At 37.7% G+C, this 19,754-nt stretch overlaps 1 protein-coding gene across 1 annotated transcript in view; it reads left to right on the forward strand.

Annotated features, from left to right (window-relative positions):
* VPS41 (VPS41 subunit of HOPS complex) overlaps nucleotides 1–19,754 on the forward strand; it is a 106,999-nt gene that overhangs the window by 1,342 nt on the left and 85,903 nt on the right. The window contains exons 2-3 of the mRNA XM_009641558.2: nucleotides 1,873–1,911; nucleotides 18,632–18,739. Of these exons, the coding sequence (XP_009639853.1) occupies nucleotides 18,722–18,739 (18 nt within the window). The 5' untranslated portion in view covers nucleotides 1,873–1,911; nucleotides 18,632–18,721. The remainder of the gene's footprint in view (nucleotides 1–1,872; nucleotides 1,912–18,631; nucleotides 18,740–19,754) is intronic.

The raw sequence follows: 19,754 nt of genomic DNA on the forward strand, positions 1-19,754 counted from the left end.
GTTCTTCTGAATTGCCAAAGCAATTAGAACCATGAGGGGAGAAAAAAAAAAGTCATGTAGCTGTGCCAGTAAGAGTCATGTGTACCAGCAAAAATGTCACTTGCTGTAATTGCTTATTTTGTTTGGGAGAACAGATTTTTTTTTTTTTAAAAAAAATTCTCCTGCTGATACAAACTGTGTTAATTGTATCAAATTACAAAATGGTAGTACTAATAGTTTTGATTTATAAAGGAGCTGAGTAGGCAACTCTTGGTATTCAGGAGAGAAAGGCAGGTATTTTATTAGGAACCTGGTGATATTTTGTGTTGGAGTTCTTGTGTTGCTCTAGCTTGTCAAATAGGCTAATAGTATTACACCAAAATATTTAGTTCTGTCCTCATTTGATTATTGTTAAGTAGAATTTAAGATGCACAAAGATTATCTGTAACGAAAATGTTATTTCCTGGAAGGTAACTGCATCTATGAGTAGAGCCCGTGAGGCTGATGGACACACAGTTGTACTTGCAAAGTCAAACCTAAGCTGGAAAGGATGCCAGGATTTTACTCCCTTTTCATGTTCCCTCAACTCCCATGTTCTTTCTACTTGCAATTGCCTAACTCATGACATGAATACAGACAACACAGTTAACCTCCTATGGGATGCATGTTCTAGAGGTGGACTTGGATGTAGTAAGTAAAATGAAGGAAACATTACAGTAATCATGGTAACACCTTGCACTGAGTTTCAAGTAGCAAGTAGAAATGCAGCTTTTCTTCTCCTGTATCTGTAGTCTGTTGTGATGGTCACTATGGTCGCTGAAGGTGAACCTCCACTGATGCAAAGGAGGCATTTGCTTTTTGCCTAGAGGTCACAATCAGTGCATTTTATAAACATGGAAAATAAATAAATGTGACAAACTAAAAATGGCACTGGTTGTCAGTGTATTAAGTTTTTCTTCTCTTTCCATTTTTCTTTAAACTGTTGGTAACTGTCTCTCTTTTTTTGCCTTCTCTGGTGAAATTCTGTACCTATTTATCTTACTGTCCAAATACTACTTCATAAGATTTGAAATGCTGCCTTCTCTCTTGCTTGTTCTTTGTTTATATCATATTTTGTTGTTAAAATCCTTACATTCACTGTCAGCGTGTTAGTTGTAACCTTTTATTGCTATTGATAACGATAAATACGTTAAGTAAATCTTCATTTTGCTGACCTCTTTGAGGAGGCATTGCATCAGCAGATTTTCTCAGTGGACAGGTGAGAGATTAGCGGGAGTTGACTTACAAAATTTTTTTTGTAGGACAGTAAGAATCATTGTCTTGCCAGAGAGAGATGTTTTAAAGGCACAGTTGCTTCAAAGGCAAGGGAAAGCCACAGGGCTTGCACTGATACGGGATGGGAAGGAGAAAGTCATTAAATGCTGGATTTCTATGGAAAATGGTTTGAAATTAAAATTTAAGTTTAAAATAAGCCTATATTAACAGCTGTATAGTTGAATACCAAAGTTAATTTGTGGATAGCTTGAGAATGCTGTTCTGCCTTGCAAGTCAAGACGTGGGCAGTTGCTTTGCAAAGCTTGCTACTGCTTCTGGAAGGAGGGGAACTTCCACAGGGACAAATTCTCAGATGATCCACTCACTCGCTCTTTTAGGGTAACTGGCAATAGTATCACAGTCAACTGGTGTCACTGAATGTCAGTGTCGCCCTAGGCTGCAAGTGCAAGCACAAGTTGCATATGAATGGAAAGGATGGCAACTCCCAACTTTTTGAGTTGTTTCCACTTTGTCTTCTGTCTCTTAATAAAGCTTAAAAAAGTACTTTAAAAGGGGGAATACTGCTCGCTTAAGTATGTGCTTAGCTAATTTTCCCTTTGTTCTTTGTGTCATTTTCAGGAAACCAGGTCTAATGAGGAATCAACAGATGAATCTGAGGTAAGCCTGCTTAAAATGCTTCATATCTGTGTCAGTGCTAGTTCTTTGTCAGTATGGAGGGAAAAATACTACCTCATTGGTTGTTCTTAGAAGCTTTGCTGGTATTATGTAGCAAGGGATGTTAAGCTGGGCTTAGATCATTAAAATGGAGCTGTGATTTGCTATTAGAAGCTTCTTTGTATATTAAAAAAACACAATTACCCCATTACAGTAAAATTAATTATGTTGAGAGACAAATTAAAGTGCATGCACTTCTGTTTTGATCAAATGAAAAATTAATTGTCAGTATAATTATATATGCAGTAATACCAGCATGCAGTATATATATGCAGTAATTCTTGTAATTGCTGTGTTACTTTAATAACTTCATGGTCTAGATTTAATCATGTTCTGTTGAGTCTCTCTTATTAAGATGACATTTTGTCATAAATTGTCTCACGTTCTGAGAGGTCTGCCTAACCTGCTGTAGGTGCTGGACAAAGTAATTTGGGGGTGAGGAGAGAAAGAGAGCTACAGAGGGTTCAAGAATTTGTGCCTGAACAAAAAAGTAGTGTACTAACTCCAAACCTGTCATCACTGAAGGAACCACAAGAGATCTGGAAAGGGATACTTGCCTTTACTGTGGTCTAGGATGGCTACAGGAAGGAAGAAATGAGGGTGGCTGGGCAGCTTCAGTTGTGACCACCAGCAAGGACAGATGATACAGAGCTGGGTATTACCTTGACAGTTTTTTCACCCATTATATATCTAAATGAAAGTGGCTCCTAGACTTCCAAAACTTTAATGGACTTGCTGCTAGGAAGATTTTCTATTCTTTACCTAGGGACAAATCTTCATGCTTGGGATCTGGGTTTAAGCACTAAGCAGGCAGAAATCCTAATTTCCAAGACACTGGCTACTGCAGAGACTGCAGTGGTGGATTTCGAAAAAATCTTTGTGCAGACGATTTATTTCTTGTTGGATAATTTTTTTTCCCCTTTGCCTTTCGCGAGTGGCTGTCTGCAGTGGCGCAGTAGGGATTTCTTTGGCCCTTTAATATTGCTTTGTGGAACAGCTGCCTGGACCAGACTTTTTTGCCCAATGTGAAATGGTTTCATTCTGGATGTTGCTTTGTGATGTGAAGCACACAGACACAATGACTGGGGAACGACTCCGTATTTAGTAGAATAGTAATCCTCTCAAGGGCTGACATTCATAGCATAGTGAACACAAATACTTACCTGCCCAGGCATTTGGTGGTTTGTTGGATTTTTTTCTTTAAAGCCTATTGCAAGTGGGAGCTTGTTTTAGTGGCCTTTTTAATGTCTCTTCAACACTTCAGACCATAGTAAATAAGTATGTACAGCAGAATTAATCCTAAATGGGTTGCCAGGTTGTTGGGGTTTTGTTTGTTTTTGCCTTAAGTAAAAATAGGCATCTTGCAGCTCTCACAAAATTGAAAGTTGTTCAACAAGACCTTTGTTAAAGTTGATGTCTCTTTTTAACGTTAATTTCACATGCATAGAGAAGTGAAAAGGAAACTTTCATATTGATAATGTAGATGTTGGATCTAAAGAACAATCCCATCATCATTCTAATGCCTAGGAAAACGGTTTTCATGAGCTGTCTTTAAATAGCAAGTCCAGTCTGTGATGTCTTGATACTATGCAGGTAGCTGATGAAATGAAACTTTGAAACCATATTTAGAAAGTACTTAAAGGAAGTAGTGAACAATTTTCACAATCTTAGTGTTTACATCACTCACTAGACTATTTCTAATGGTCATTCAGCTAGAAACCCAAAATAGTGGTAGAATCACGAAGTCTAAATGTTATCAGTGCTTCTATTATTTGAAGTATAGTCAGAGATAACACTGAACTGATGGCTTCACTCTTAGCTCTTCTGATCATAAAATTATATGACTTCTTTTGGATGGCTCATAGTTTGAATAATCAGGGGTGGTTTTTATGGTGGCAGGACTAGAATCTGAGATTCTAATCCTTGCAGCGTATGTCATGTTTTATCCATTAAAAATATATTATGGCATTGACTTTGTAGACATCTCATCATCATAGTATTAAAGATTTTTGCATACACAGTTGGTCTTGCACTTAATGAAAATTCTTCACATGAAATCGAAAATTATTACTGTTGTTTTCTAAGGGCACATGACACATATCCAAGTTATACTATAGAATTTTCTTCTATTATGGAGAAAGGTAATTTTTAAATTCCTAGTTTTGAGTAAATGATGTCCCTGTCTGAACTGGATGTATAAACAAAATACAGATTTTATTTTTTTTTTTCCCCCTATATTTTTTACACTTCTGTACCATTACCTTAGTAAAGAATCAAACATACAGTGACTCTGTGATTCCCTTTTACGCAGCAACTCTTTTAGTATCATTCCTTTAGTAGCTCCTAGTGAATAAGATGATGATTCTAACTTGCTACCTGTTTGGTTTTGAATGACAGGCTCTTTAATGAATGCCAGGATGCTTATTTGCACAGAGTTGGTGGTAGAGCTTTATAATAGGCCTCAAATGTGGGAATCTGTGAAAATTTACTGACTTGAATGTATGTCAGCTAAGAGCCCTTCGTTGCAAGTTTGCTTCCAACTCTTCTTTCCCAGGAAATTGAGTTCCTAAGGCTGCTTAACTGTTTAATAGTTTTCAGCTGTTTAAATCAGAATGTGTAAAATTCAACAGTGCTAATTAGCAGAAATGGTGCATATGTTCAGATTTTAAGCTCACCTGTCAGTCTGGAGTAGTGGTAGTTACTTGTGTTAGTGCTTGTAGAAATGTAATAGGACTTCCCTGGTAACTACAGTACAACTTACGCTTTAATTTCATATCCTAATATATGATATGGTGAAAAAAGCTTTTTCTTTTCATATAGACAGACTGCTATATATTATACCATGATATGATGAGGAAGCAGTATATCTAATGGTCTTTTAGTTCTCAAGAGAAAAACCTACTTGGTTTGCTACGTAACTCTACTGCGCTCTGGAAACACAATTATTTTCTTTTTGTATCTTCTGGTTTTGGCTGTTTGGGTTTGTTTTTTTAATTGTGCTTGTGAAGTATATTTGCTTTATTTCTCCCAACCCTGTCTAATCATGAAATATGCTGCACTTGGGGCTGGGCCTGAGCAGGTTGGTTTGGCTGAAAAGCCCTAGTGCAGTGTGGTTTCATTGGCTTATTTAATTTTATTTTACAGCACCTGGAGCTATATGTTTAGACTGTCACATTTGATGAAATCTTAAAAATAGACAACAAAGTAATCTGCCTTTTGACTGTTTGAAAACTATGGAGGAAAAAAAAGTCTGCATAAATTATGGACAGCCTGAATCTGAATTTCTGTTTTCAGATTAATTTTCTTCCTTGCAATGTGTCTGTTTCTGTAAAATCTTACTTTTCTCAGTTGAGCTGTTTTCTGTCAGGCAGATACTTATTTTTTGCCAGTTAATTAGCAAAAGATGACACTAATAAATGTATAAGTAGACAGCTTTCTTCAGTAGCAGTGCAACATAGTGGTGAGACGTACAATGGTATTTTTTTTGTGTTTGAGTTGATGCTGCTGCTCAGCTTATTTTGTCTTTGAACGTTTTGCTTTTAATGAGAGAATCCTGTTATGTTACATAATGGGCTGTTGTGGAGTGATTTAAACAAATTTTTATTTTAATTTAAAACAAGTGATCTTCAATTTAAAACAAGGAATAATTAGAATACGGTAGTGCACACAGCAGCATGTATTGTGAAATGCACCCATGTATTGCTTGCATTTCATGAAGAGAGGAACTGGTTTTGTATCTCTTAATTCAAAAGAAAGCTTATTAAAGAGCTAGTGTGAGTCTCCTTGAACCTCCATGCTGCTCTGCACTATATTGCTATAGAGTGTGTTTGTTTACAGTGTGTTGTAGTTGCACAGTATGGTAGTCACCATTCATTATGTTACACTATGAAATCTTGTGACATCAGGTGAATGTTATTTTTGTTTTCACTGTATATGTAGTGCACAAAATATTCCCATTGAGATTTAATTTATACTGATAAAAGCATATATGGCACCCTGGAAAATTGCAGGTCTGCATAAATTAGTAATGATTACTTCAGGTAACTTGCACGTAGCAGAGGAATATTTGGAACCATGCCTTGGGGTCCCAGGACCCACAGCTTCTGTCTCAACCTCAGAGTTCATGTACAGGTTAATTATGTTCAGACTTCACGTATAGATTAATTTTGCTCTGCCTCTGCCTTGCGTGCATGCTGCCACCCCACTATAAAATTGAGCAATAGTTTCCTACCTCTGAGCAGTAAAGAGAGGGTTTGAAACCCCATTTGTCAGTGTGAGGTACTGATAAAATTGAAGTAATGATGTATTAAAACCCAGAACCTTCTTACTTGATGCGGGAATCAAAACTAAGTTATCAACCTGGACTTTAGTTAGTTATTTGTTAAAGTTTTCTGCTCCTTTCTGATTTACTGCTGGGGCTATGAGCAAATTGCCCTGGTCCAGTATGTGTCTTCTTTACAGGGAGCACTTTTTCAAGAGCAAGTATCACTGGAATCATAAAATGAGTACTATATCCCATGAAATGATCCTGTGATTATGTAAGGAGTTTCACTGATCTATTTATTTATTGTAGCTGCTGGACTAGAGGGTAAATTTTTGGTTTGTGTTGTTGGCCTGTTAAAGGAAATCACCACAAAAAGGCAGATGGCTGCAGATGTTAATTTTCTGGAAAAAGTTATTAAAAAGAATAATTAAAAATAAAAGTTGCATTACTGTATGCATTGCTGTTTTTTTACTAGGTACTTGTATGTGTTAGACATAAGTGCTGCATATGTTTCCATTCTAGCACTTCCATTTTTATATCTCCTGGTCTTAAATTTTTTGGCTGGTTTTCTGGTCTTTGATCACTGGTACCTTGTGAAGGGTATGCTTGTTCATTTAGTTTATTCTTTTAGTTATTTAAACATTATTACATATAATACATTCTACAAGAGTTTGTAGAGAGGAAAGTATTGTAGAAATTCTTGGTTAACCCAGTGCTCAAAATTTATGGTGGTTTAGAAATACCCCTCACTGATACACTTTTACTACTGAAATTGATAGTGGTTTTGTTCTTTAAGATTTTGAAAACTGATCGGAGCAGGAACACAGTTAAGGAACATTTAAGCCTTAAAAAGACACAACTAAAAAGCCTTGATGTTTTCTTTTCCTTCTCAGTATGCACTGGATCTTAGTCTTGTAGGCTGGGTCTGGATTAGGTCAAAGTAATTAAATAATTTCAAGTAAAAAAAGCATCTGGTAAACAAGGCTCTTTATCACACTCTGTTTCCATCAAAATGTTCTCTTAACGTGGAGTGTGGAGCATTGGGCTGGAAGAGGTGAGCTCTTCTGTGGCTAGTAGCTTTTGAACCCCTTCACCATTGCAAGAAAAAATGGATGGTTGAAAAGTAGATTTGGCTACTGTAACTCAGTCCAACTTGGCTTTTTTTTTTTTTGTCTCCTGTCTGACCTTTACGGAAGCAGTCTGTTTGCAGTGGTGTCCAGCGGCAGGACTAGGGGCAATGGATGCAAACTGAAACATGAGAGGTTTCAGTTGAATATGAGGAAGAACTTCTTCACTCTGAGGGTGGCAGAGCACTGGAACAGGTTGCCCAGGGAGGTTGTGGAGTCTCCTTCTCTGGAGATATTCAAAGCCCGCCTGGATGAAGTCCTGTGTAGCATGCTCTAGGTGAGCCTGCTTTAGCAGGGGGGTTGGACTAGATGATCTCCTGAGGTCCCTTCCAACCCTTACGATTCTGTGATTCTGTGATTCTTTGGTAAAGTACTTCTTTTCCTCATGCCTCTTTTCCTTATTATTGAATAGCTCTACACTAGGTTGCCAGTTTTCTCTTCCAGTTGTTTTAAAAATACAAAATGGGAGAAAAAGGCTCAAAAACCGTATTCTGTTTCACATACCTGAGCAGTCTGAAGAGAGATTGCTTCCCCCTGCATGGCTCTAAGTGAAATTGGCCTTTTAAATGGGGAAAATGGAAAGAAAGGATATATAAATTCCAAATAGAAAGTTCTCCTCCTTATTAATGAGAAAATGTATCATGCAAATAATTTATCAATTTGAGTCAGTAGGATGAGCATAGTAAATTATTTATTGAAGTTTAAATGGAATCTTTTCATACATTAATTTGAAAAACAAGTTTGCAGTGACTAGTAACTAACATTATAATATACATCGTTAGAGGATTGACTTGCAGGAAAAATGGATTATTGCTATATTCTTTTAATATCTTCTGGTTTTGAGTGAAAATTAGATACTTCATTTAATGAGCTATTAATATTAACCAGAAGTGCCTGTTCTATCTGTGTGTTGTGGAATACATAAAAAGTAAAAATGCTGCTGTGCATTCTACATAAATTAAATGCAATTGCAAAGCTAGTGTGTTAGCAGAGTATGCAGATGTGGCTTTTCCAAAATGCTAAATGCATTCATCTGGGTGGCATAACACTGGGCTGGAAAAAGGAAAGTAGCAGGGAAAGTCATCTATTTACCATCTAGCTCTTCCACTGTGGTGAGTGGGTGAACTTTAGAAACTACTCTTCCCAAAACTGCACTGTAGGGTTTTCATATGCAGTACATCACAAGGTGGCAACTGGGCTGCTTGAGTAGTGTTCACAGGGGAAACAAATGTTTGCCCAAGTTCCTTACTCAGCAAAAGGAAAATACAAGTAGAAATGCATAGTTTCATTGAGATTTGAACTGTGTTTGGATTTTTCAGTGTTGGAATTGGATTTGGACGTGGAAGATAAAACAGCCTATCCTGTGCTGCCTCTGTACGGTGCAGTTGATGTGGATAGGCTGATCCTGTACTTTTGAACACTGAAGTGTATTTGAAAGTTTTCAGGTGTTCTTTGCCATGCATGAAACAGCCAGTAAAATAAATTGATGGGACTTGAAATGAAACCAAACTCTAATATATGGACTTTTTACTACTTTTTTCTTTTAACATGCCATTTATGATGATTGCTCATGTGTGGTATGTCATCTGTGTGTTACTTCTGCTTCACAACTTGCCTGGTACCCAGCTCCTTCAAACCTGTAGGAATGAATCTTCAATTGGTGTTCCACAATGTAGTGTGACATTCTGTGTACCACAACAGTTTTGCAAAGAAATAAAATGCTCTCTGCTTTGCCTTTCATCTGTGTGTCATTTCATACTGTGAATGCAGCCCATTTTGATACATATTCACAGGCAGCCATATCATCTTAATTCCTTGCTCCTGGTGTATATCTGCATTTTCCCAAAGAGGTCAAGGTATTAAATAAATCCCTGCGGAAAATGCATGGGGAGAACAGAAAACTGCTGTGTGAAATTTTACCATCCTAATCCATATTTGCCAATTTTACAGACGGATACTGGGAAAGTATTGGTGATTTGCCTTATGAGGAATCATAAAGGAGCTGGATGGGAGGTTATTCACTTCAATTCCTTCACTGAGCTAACATTACTCTATTTTCACTGTGGAGTTAGGGGAAAATATTTTTAGCAGCATAAGTCACAAATGTGTTTTCATGGTTTTGAAATTTCAAGTGTTCATGCCTTTTGTTGTCTTGCGTAGCAATAGTTGCAGAATAGAAACTGATTCTCGTGCAGGTTGGAAACTTGAGTAGGTTTTTAGTATTTATTCCAAATGATTGTAATATTTATTCCAAACTATATTCATTCTCACCAAAACCTGTGTTTATAAAGGGTTCATACAGCAGCCTGTGTTCTTTTGCAGTGTCCTGCAAGTGTAATAAAAAATTTGAGTAAATAATCAGGTCTTGTAGGAAGATAATGATGCGTCCTCCATGCCTGCCTCAGTAGTTTGCATCTTTGTTGAAGTTACTACCCAGGTTGTCACTTTATATAATTTCATAATATGGTGCTCTCTTTATAGGATTCTAGCTTTCATTGACATGCTTTTGAACCAGTGACTTCAAGATTAAATGCTCTTTTGCTCTCTCCTGTTCTTGTTCTTAAACCAACAAATTTATTTTTTCTGCTTTGTTAAAATTTTCGTGTAGGAACAAACTTTTTAATATGAAAGTAATGGAGGAAAAGAAGGTTTATGTTCTCTCAGTAAGTTTTAGTCTCCAGAGGGTCTGGTAAAGTGCTCAATATTTGAATTCACAGTAAATGCAACAACAACTTGCAATAAAATTGTGGTCCAATTTGCGCACTACCTAGCGAACTGGGCTTTTGAAGGTTAAAGGCCTTAGTCTGAGTTTTTCTTGGCATCCCTTTAGTGTTAGAGATTTGATTGCATTGAGAGAAATTGAGTCAGGATCCTAATCCTGAAAATAGCATAGGTAGTCCCTTTATCATTGAGACAGGAACACAAGTCTGGAAACCGTATCCTAGGGATGGAGAAACAGTAATGTTGAAGCTGTGCTTTGCAATAGTTATGTATTCTTTTACTATAATTCTCCTTGTTTGTGTCACTTTTTTCTTCAGCACAAGTGCGTATGTCTGCCAAAGCTGCAGAGGACAGAGTGCTTTCTTCTGGTTTGCCTTTGGATTTGTTTTTTCTTTTAAAAGAAGGCAGGGTAAGGCCTAGAAGTGGGCAGCGGGGAAGGGGTGATGTTGGTATCATTTTAGAACACAGGATGCTTTTTTTTCCAAGAGCAAATATGTCCAGGTCTACTTGAAGATCTTTGATATGTGACTTTGAGGTGTTACCTTTTTAAGGACGGAATGGGATTTTAAATTGCACTTTGGGTGTTTCTTGATTATACAGAGTAACAATCCAGTACTGCTTTTGCAATAATGAAAACATAAGTTTTCGCAAAATTGTGTGTTGTGAATTTGTAGCCATTTTTATCAGAAATAATGATTCTTTAAATTATTTTTCAAAACTGGTGTTTAGGGTCCAGTTGTGAGAAGAAACCTGAGTTGGGCTAGGGGGTTTTCTGACTCCAGTGTCAGAACGGTGGTGGGCAATAGGTTGTCCTGTGAGCAGTTCCCTTCAAAAATGGCAGTGTCAGAGGCAAACACTGAAGAACTCAGGCGTAACAATGGAAGAACTTTGAATAAATAACTATATCTTTTACAAACACAGTGATATATCCTCTTTTCCTGCCTCAGTAATTTGCATCTTTTGACAAATTTGACTTCTAAAACTTTCCAAAGGCAGAACTGGTCATCATCTTCAAGTAAGGTGAGCTTTCCAAATGGTGCTGAGGAGGAGCAAGATGCTGCTGGCATGTGTGCTCAATGCAGCATGTGTTAATAGCAGGTCAGGTTACTCGAAGAGATGTAAGAAAACAAAAAGCATGTTTGCTTTTGGGGTAGAGGGAAGTGGAAAAACATCCAAAAATATTCTTGGAACCCTTCTTATATCAAATATATGGTACACCAATTCCAATTTAATATATGGGGTTCAAACTTTTGCCTCTCATCTTTAAAGTACAGATGATTATCTGATGCCTGCAATCATAAGGCCAGAGTAGGATTTATGAAGACTGTTTTGTGACTATTAAATAGGAATATAACAAGGAAGAGGAGGAAAAGACTGATTTACCCCATCACAGTATAACCAAGGTGTTATATTTAAAATTATGAGCATTGTAAGTTGTTTAGTAGATAAATATTAGGAGGTTTTCTTCATTTTTGTGTTCTCAAAACCCAAAAAACCCTATTCAGTGTTACTACCAAATAATACAGGGACTTTAAAACATTATCTGGGATGGAAGTTGAAGGGATCTCCAAACTGTGTTGTGGCATTATGATATTACTTCCTTAAATTCATCAGCATACATTAGCAATTTGTTACAACTTGCCTTTTAGTATTTTCTCTAAAACCGCTTTAAGAATATTAATACTCCTGCATGTGTTGTGTGTAGTTGCTGTGTGATGGTTTCACTTGTAGTAGACTTTTTTGTTTAATTTTTTAATTCACTGGCCGTATTCCCATGTATTGCAAATGGATGGTGTGTTCACTTGTATATGGAAACCCTGAATTAGTAAAATAAAGTTGCTTTTTCCATCCATGTATTCAAAGAATACCGGTGCTGTTAAGGCATGGAAAGAGGACGCGGAAATACAGGGCAGTAATTTTTCTGCATTTCCGAATCCTCTTGCTCAGTGGTCAATCTTGATCTCTGCCCCCCTGAGTGTGGGTGAGCTGCTGGGATGGGAGTTGTGCTCTGCTTTTCCTTAGACCCAAATTTACTGTATTTGCTGAGCTGTTCGTGCTGGGTTCTGGTGTCTTGTGAACAGCTGTTTCATGCCAGGCTGTAAGCAGTCATGAAAGCTGCTCTGCCATGAGGGTTGCCTGGCTGGAAGTGGGCTTCCAACTGAGGACATGGTGGCTTTGAGGAGTAAGAAAATGGGGGTCCTGGCAGGCACACTGGCAGGTGTTAAAAATGGGTTGGGAGTCCAGGCTGGGAAGGTTTGGTGAAGTGTTTGAGGGGAGTTAGGGTATCAGCAAAGGTCCACCTAAGGGTTGTCAAGGGACAAAGCAGAACAGGTTTGGCAGGAGAGGCTAGGGGAGGGCTAGGTTATGTTTGCTCTTAATCTTGTGGGTTCAGGACTCTGCAGTCTTAAAAGTGGAGATTAAGTGTTACACTGGGAGCCAGCACCCTTAACCTGTTGGCTTTGGATCGTTGGTTTATAGGTGGGATTGGCTGGTGCTTTGAAGGCAGGCTGCCCCCTTCAACCTCTGTCTGATGTAACGTTGTGGTGAGCAGAGTCACTTCTTTCCTTTTCCATTGGCATGCCAAAATCCAGAGTAGCCCAGGGAGCAGACTGAGCCCTGCAGAGCTGCAGTAAAGATTTGCTGTGCCTGCATCTTTCCTTGCCCTCCAGACCAGGCTGACGAAACTGCTCCTTGTCCTAGCTGAGCAAGGGTGTCTAAACTGAAGCATTGTTTTCAGGGTGGAGAAACTATACAGTTTGTCCGGCCCAATTACTAACTTTAGGCACAAAAAAAATATGGGAAGTCTCAGTGTTTTAGCATACAGCTATTAGAAAAAGTAAGTAACTGTGCGTGAAAGATGGTAAAGCAGGAAGTGAGAAATTACGCACACAGATATTCCTGGGGCGGTAATGGGAATATGGAGATTTGTGTCTGGTCATCTGGATTACCAGATTATCTGGGCCACATTTAGCCTAAATACAATCTGGGTAGAGAGAACTCCAGATACAGATTAATGGAAGAGTGAACCTGCTTGTCAGAGGGACTGAGTGCTAGGCAAGTATTTTCCCTGAAGAATTTGGAGAGTGGGGTTTAGCTAACCTAAAGTCAGGTTCACTTATAAATCACTTCAGTATCTCTTCACCCTGAGTGAAGGGAGATAGTCAGGTCCTAACAAAGGTCTGGGATCTGAACTGGGGAGGATAAAGACTGAAAATGATCATCACTTCTTTACCAGGCCAAAGGAAGCATTACGAGCCATGTGGTACAGTTCCCAGGTGCGGTAATGAGGTGAAGATTAAATAAAAAAAACGTAGCTGTATCTTTTGTTGGGTAGTACTTGCTTCTTCTTGGAAATCTTGCGACAGTTATCCTAAAGCTTTAAGGTGCTTGTTGGGCCCCCTTGTCCAAACTGAGGTTTGCACAGCCACCCTGGTGCAGTCCTGCCTTCCCAGGCAGTCCTGGTGATGGGAAGGGTTTGCGGATTGCCTGGGTGTCAGGGGGGTGGTGTAAATCCCCACTGATGATGCATCTTTCGTAGCAGTGTCCTTGTAAGTCACCCGTTCTGCTTCTCAGCTGCTCGGTTGAGTACTCATTGCTCCCATGTCACTTAGGGAATTTGCAGAGGAAAGATCCCTCCCAGTCTACGATCCTAAAAACCAAAACTGACACAACCAGTCCGACCCCCTGATTAAGACATCATTTCCATAAAAAAATTAACAGTTGGAGATGGTTATGCTTTGAATCAAGTCAAGATGTCAAGACCAAAAAGATAATACATGATCTTGGCAACTGTGTTCTGCTGGGTATTTTGCTGCGCTTTGTGCTTCTGTACATATAAAAGTAAGTAATTCTCCCTGGAGACTGCATTCTGGGGCTTGAGGTCTTTTTATATTGTGTGGTTTTTTTTTTTTGTTTGTTTGTTTGTTTGTTTTAAAAATATATTTGTTGTTGAATCTCTGTTATAAGTGAGGCTGACCCTAGCAGACCACTAAGGATGTGCTTATTCATTTTTGCATAACTGAGGATGTTCTGTGAACCTTTATTTTAACTCAAAAATAAATGGACTTGGTTTCTTTGGTTCCACTGGCAATTTTCATATAGTTTGTAAACTAATAATTATGGAGCTCTAACTAGTTTAATTTTTTTTGTTCTGCATGATAGTGATGACTTGAAATAAATAAAAGTGCTGATTTCTTAGTAAGTTCTATGTGGGTTTCCAAAGATCTGGCCCGTATTAAATGTCAAGAGAAGTTAACTCTCACAAATTGTAAAGTAGCCTCTTCTCATGTTTTAGCATTAATGTTGGGTTTGCACTTTGGCAGTGTTGTGGGGTTGTTTTTTTTTTGTTTTTGTTTTTTTTTTTTTTGCTTTTTTAATGAGATTTTAGAATGTGTCCTAAACATTAACTATTCAGATACACAGAGGCAGAGCACTTTTAATGGCCTTTAAGCTAGGAGGAGATTACCTAATTTAACATTTTTCTTAAAATCTTTGAAATGGGTGTGAACTTGAAAGAAAGCATGAAAAAAATGAAAATTATCTGTGGGGTTTTTTTGTTTGTTTGTCTTGTTTTCAAGGCATGGCCTTTTAGGAAGGCCTATGGCACTGGGGCCTTGTTGCAGTAGGGTGTGAGTGTAGCTACTTTGAGATTGCTTGAGTGATGGACCTCAGGTATCCTTGTATTTGAGTTCAAATGTTATGCAGGGTCAAAACTTACAGGTATAAAGAATTTACATGACAGACTGTCCTATGGACAGATCCTCTGCTGCAGGAGCAAATGTGGGCTAATGGAATAACTCTGGGAACTGCCCACAGGTTCCTTCTGGAAATTTTCTTCATAAGGACCAATTTCAGATTTTTTTTTTTTTTTTTCCCTTGTGATTCCACTGCAGTTGTTCCTGTAGGCAAAGCTGAGAGAGACGGGGCAGAGTATCTGAAGAAGGTTGCAAACCTGTGTTCAGAAAGGGAGATGAGCATCCCTCGCAGTGGCATTGGCCTTTTGAGAGCTTATTGCACATCTGCAGCTCTCCTCAGTTTTGTAAATCTGCTCCAGAAGAAGATTTGGTAGTGAGTTTCAGACCTACTAGGTGTTAGGTGTGGGAGGAGGAATTTCTTTTCAGTTCAGGAGCTCTTAGCAGGGAGGGATTTGTATTGGTCTTGCTCGTTAGAGTATTTGATTCAATTGGCAATGGGCTTTCAATGGGAAATGTTTATGGTTACCTGTTCTTTACAGGTTCTTTACAGCATATTTTTAGCAATTTGACTGTTAGCTTCAGCCGTAAAAGGCAAGTAGAAAACTAAATGGAATATGAGTTTCAAATTAGCATTCCTGTGGTTGAAAAATGCTCATTATTTCTTTTACAACACCATGAAGGTAGCTTCCTCCTGTCAGCTCTGCGGGTCTCCATCCCTTCAAGACTAAGGCTGCCATGCGTGGAGCACTTTATGCTTTTTGTGCGGTATATATTTCTTTTTCCTTTAATACATTTGACAAGAATTTTATAATTCAGTGTTGTGGGGCTTGTTTTGCTTTGGGTTTTTTTTTAGGCAGAAAATGTAAGAAGCAACATTAAGTAGAAGCAGCAGTGCTATAAAATTTCTTTTCAAATGTTTAGAATATTCTAGGGTAGTTTAAAGGACTTCTCTTAATTAAAAGTGCCATACACTTAGTAAAAATCCATGTTAGATGAGAAATTGATTCCTGCACCCCCGCCCTTAAAAAAAGGAAAGCTGTGAGTTTTCTTGTATGGGGTAAATGTCACTCTGTTTATATCTTAGCTTTGCTGCAAGTCAGGACTTGTACTATTCCTCTAGGTTGTCATAGAAACGCAGCTAACTGTCATCTCAACTCAGGCTGCTGATGGTTTTATTTGTGGGTTTTCAGGATTATTAAAATTTAACAAAAATTATTGATTTGCTTTTTATTAACACTGGCTTCTGTTTACTTTAGAAGTTCAGACTGCATAAAAGCTTCTCCTGATAGAAAACTACCTTTAGAATGATTAAACCCTGATACTCTGAATAAGAGATCATCAAATGCATTTAATATATGAGGTAGAGTCTGAAGCAGTGGAGAAATCTTGCATTTTTGCAAATCACCTTTCTCATTTCATTTTGTTTACAGCAAGGTCCCACCACCCCATTTCAATTCACCTTTTAGCTTGACTTTTACTTAATATAAAAGATACCTGTCAAGAAAGCGTGAAATGGGTACATCATCATGCCTAATATTTGAAGTTTTCATTTTAGTTACTTTTTTTGAAGCCTGGCGGAATGCTTCAGTGCACTGACTTTTGAAAGTGCGTATTTTTTGTATATGCATGTGCAGGAAAAATTACTTAGTTTTCACTTATAAATAAGACAGGCAAAACTTATTTACAGTAACTTTATCTAATGGTCCATGGATGAATGCTTTTATGCAAACTACTCAAGAGGCTAGAATTAACTTTTCACATTGGTTGCACATTTGATGTCCAGACTCCAGCAACATGTGGGATCTTATAAAAACTAGATGACTGGAGTTCAATTTTTACTTTTATGAATTTATTCAATGATTACCCATGCATTTCAAGTGTAACCTTTGTAAGCGATGTATGAAATGCAGTAATGTATTAATTGCTGTAAAATGGACGCATACTTCCTTACGCCCTCCTTCCATCGCATGCATACTTTTTTCTTTGACTTTACCTCCTCCCTCTACCCTGTAGTCATTTATTAAGGATCTCTAGGCACAAGGAATTTGGCTGATTTATATACAGCCATGTAATTTGACATTGTCATTCTGTCTAGTAACAACTTTGTTCGGTGTTAGATTTACTGAATAAAATTGTTTCTTGGTGGACATTTTGACACCTCGCTTCAGACTGCTACGTCATGGACTGCTGACATCCCTATATTAATCTCATTTGTATTCTGTCATAAAACTCTCAAACAACATTTTAAAAGGGCCTCTCTTTGCAGCATATTTATGTAAGCATGGGGCTAAATATTGAATGTTTCCTTAGGTCTGTATGGCTTTTATGTGTTTTGTATGAGGGTGTGGACATACTGCTGTGTGTGAAGGTAGCATGCATTGGTGAACGGCCATAATATTTAACTTGGGAAAGACTGACTTTGGTACTCCAAAGGCAGTTTAAACAAAATATTTATTAACATGTTAACATGTCTCGTTTCCAAATTTATTTTTCACATCATTAGCTACAAGAAAATGTTGCACAATTATAGTTCTTTTGCCATAGGCTGACACTGTGCATTTTTATTTTCTGTTCTAGGGATTGGAAAGCAGTGGTTGATGGGAAGTAAAGGCACTGCTTTACTAGAGCACTGCACTGGTATATTCTGGCTGCTTAGGAATGAAAGACATGTTCTATGTGGGAAGTACACTCAACGTTGATGTGTTCATTAGAACTAATAGTGAGCGTAGGAGACTATTATTGCAGGTGTACTGTTTCCCAGTGAGGACCAAGGGATATGTATGGGTTTGTGTATGTCTATGCATGTATAGCATTAACTGAGGCTTACTGAAGCTTATGAATCTGTCTCTGGCATCATACTTCAGTAGACCATCTGTTACAGATAGATGCCTATGACCAGAGAGATATTTTGCACCTTGGATTTTCTTTTCCTAATAGCTAAACATGTTGGGTGTTCTTTGATCAATGAATTTGCTGCTTGTGTTTTTTAGCTCTGTCTCCTTTTCTCTGCGCACTGTGCCACTTGATGCATCATCTTTCTTTGCATCTAAGTAGTTATTGGGTGATAATACCTAACATGCTTGAAGAGAAAGAGAGAGGAACGCTTCAGTATTTACCAGAAAAAGTTCATAACATGCAGATGATATGGGTGATCCATAGGAATATCCCGTGTCCGGATCCGTTTCCCAAACAGTTTTGCAACAACATATTTATACTTTTGGTTTTTTAACATAAACCCATTGGTGTGTTTTATACAATTTACTTATTCCTAGTGGATTCTTTTTATTTTTGTTCACAGCATTTTGCCTCTATCCTTCCTACAGAGGTGCAACGTCTTGTAAAGGTCTTGAAGTTTCTTGTAACCTGCATGCTTCAGCTTAGAGTTAATCGTGGCTACAGTGGCACAATTTGTTTTATCATCATCTGTTTTTCCATATCCATCCCTTTTATATTTTTCTTCCAAATTGTGAATGACTAACTATGTAACAAAGTATACGTGCATTTTTTCCTGCTTTTTTTTAGATATCAACTAAGTGCCTCTTAGAGCTGAATTGATAAGCTGAATTGATGTGCTGCTATGCAGTCTTTTTTTTGCACCCAGAACTTTGGAGTAAAAAGAGAAATCAGTAACAAAAAACCACAACCCAAGCCCCCTCCAATGATAAAAATGTGAAAGTTTGGCTTTTGATTGTAATGGCTGTTGTTAAGAGATAATAGTGATCCATCTTCGCCTGTTGCTGTGTGATAGTTTTGGGGTATCTTTTAATTTGGTTTTATTTAAAATCAACTTCTAAATGTTTGTTTGTTTTTTTTTTTTTTTCTCTTGCTCCCTTTTCCTTACCCTCTTAAAAATTTAGGAAGATGAGAGTGAAGAAGAACCTAAGTTGAAGTATGAACGGCTTTCTAATGGGGTGACTGAAATTCTCCAGAAGGATGCAGCCAGCTGCATGACAGTGCATGAAAAGGTATTATGTGACTTTGTGGCAGAGATAGAACTTTTGCTTGGTTTTACGTATTTATCTGTGCTTATAATGCATCAATATATTTCTGTGTAGAAATGCTACCAAGTCTAGAGGTGCAGTGCAAGCCAACACTAATATAAATAAAATTCATGGCAAACTTGTGTTGAACGGTGCACACTTTCTCAGTGAGAAAATAAGGTGAGAATTCAAGGCACAAGGATTTGTTAGATGGTATGTTTACGTAAGCTACTGGGAAAATGCCTACTCAACTTTAATTATGGATAGTATTATGAACTAGAATTGGGATACAGTCCCAACCTTTATTCAGAATGGGAATTGGCATATACTGTGCTTATTTGTGCAGCCTGGATCACTGAAGACAGACTTCATCATGCTAGGGGCCAGCTTAGCATATATTCAGTTGTGGAAGACAGCCAAGTTTCTGTTAATACAGTGTAGAAAAAAGTAATTACAGTATTCCTTTTTTCTTTGTGGTTGTTTTTGGGGTGGGTGGGTGGGTGGGGTGTTGTACTAACACTTCCCTGTACGCCTTTCCTGATTCAATATGTTAGAAACAAGGAAAGGGAATGCACATGCTCTAATACTGGTAAGGTTTGAGACATGCAAGAGGGTGAAAGGGAGAAAGTGATGGACAATGCAAAGTAAAGAAATTTTACAAAGAATCATTCCTTTGTTCTTACAAGGAAGAAACTTCATATGTTTCTTTAGTGATTTAAACAATTGCTTTTTTATTTTCTGAGTTTTCTTCTCTTACATAAATACTGAATAACATTTTAAAATATTGAGGAATGCTGAAGAGCATCTGAAAGTATGAGTTAATGATTTATCAAATAGCTATTAGTATGTAAAACATAATAGCTGTTTTCTGAATGTATAATTTTTCACAACCAGTAATAGCTCCTTAACGGTTATTATTGAGGGATCTATCTCTATTATTTGGCTATATTTTTAGACTGACTTGTGCTGTGTTTCTTTTTCTCGAAGGACTGTTGCCATG

Source organism: Egretta garzetta, unplaced genomic scaffold (genome assembly GCF_000687185.1).
Source record: "Egretta garzetta isolate BGI_Z169 unplaced genomic scaffold, ASM68718v1 scaffold127, whole genome shotgun sequence".
Taxonomy (NCBI): domain Eukaryota; kingdom Metazoa; phylum Chordata; class Aves; order Pelecaniformes; family Ardeidae; genus Egretta; species Egretta garzetta.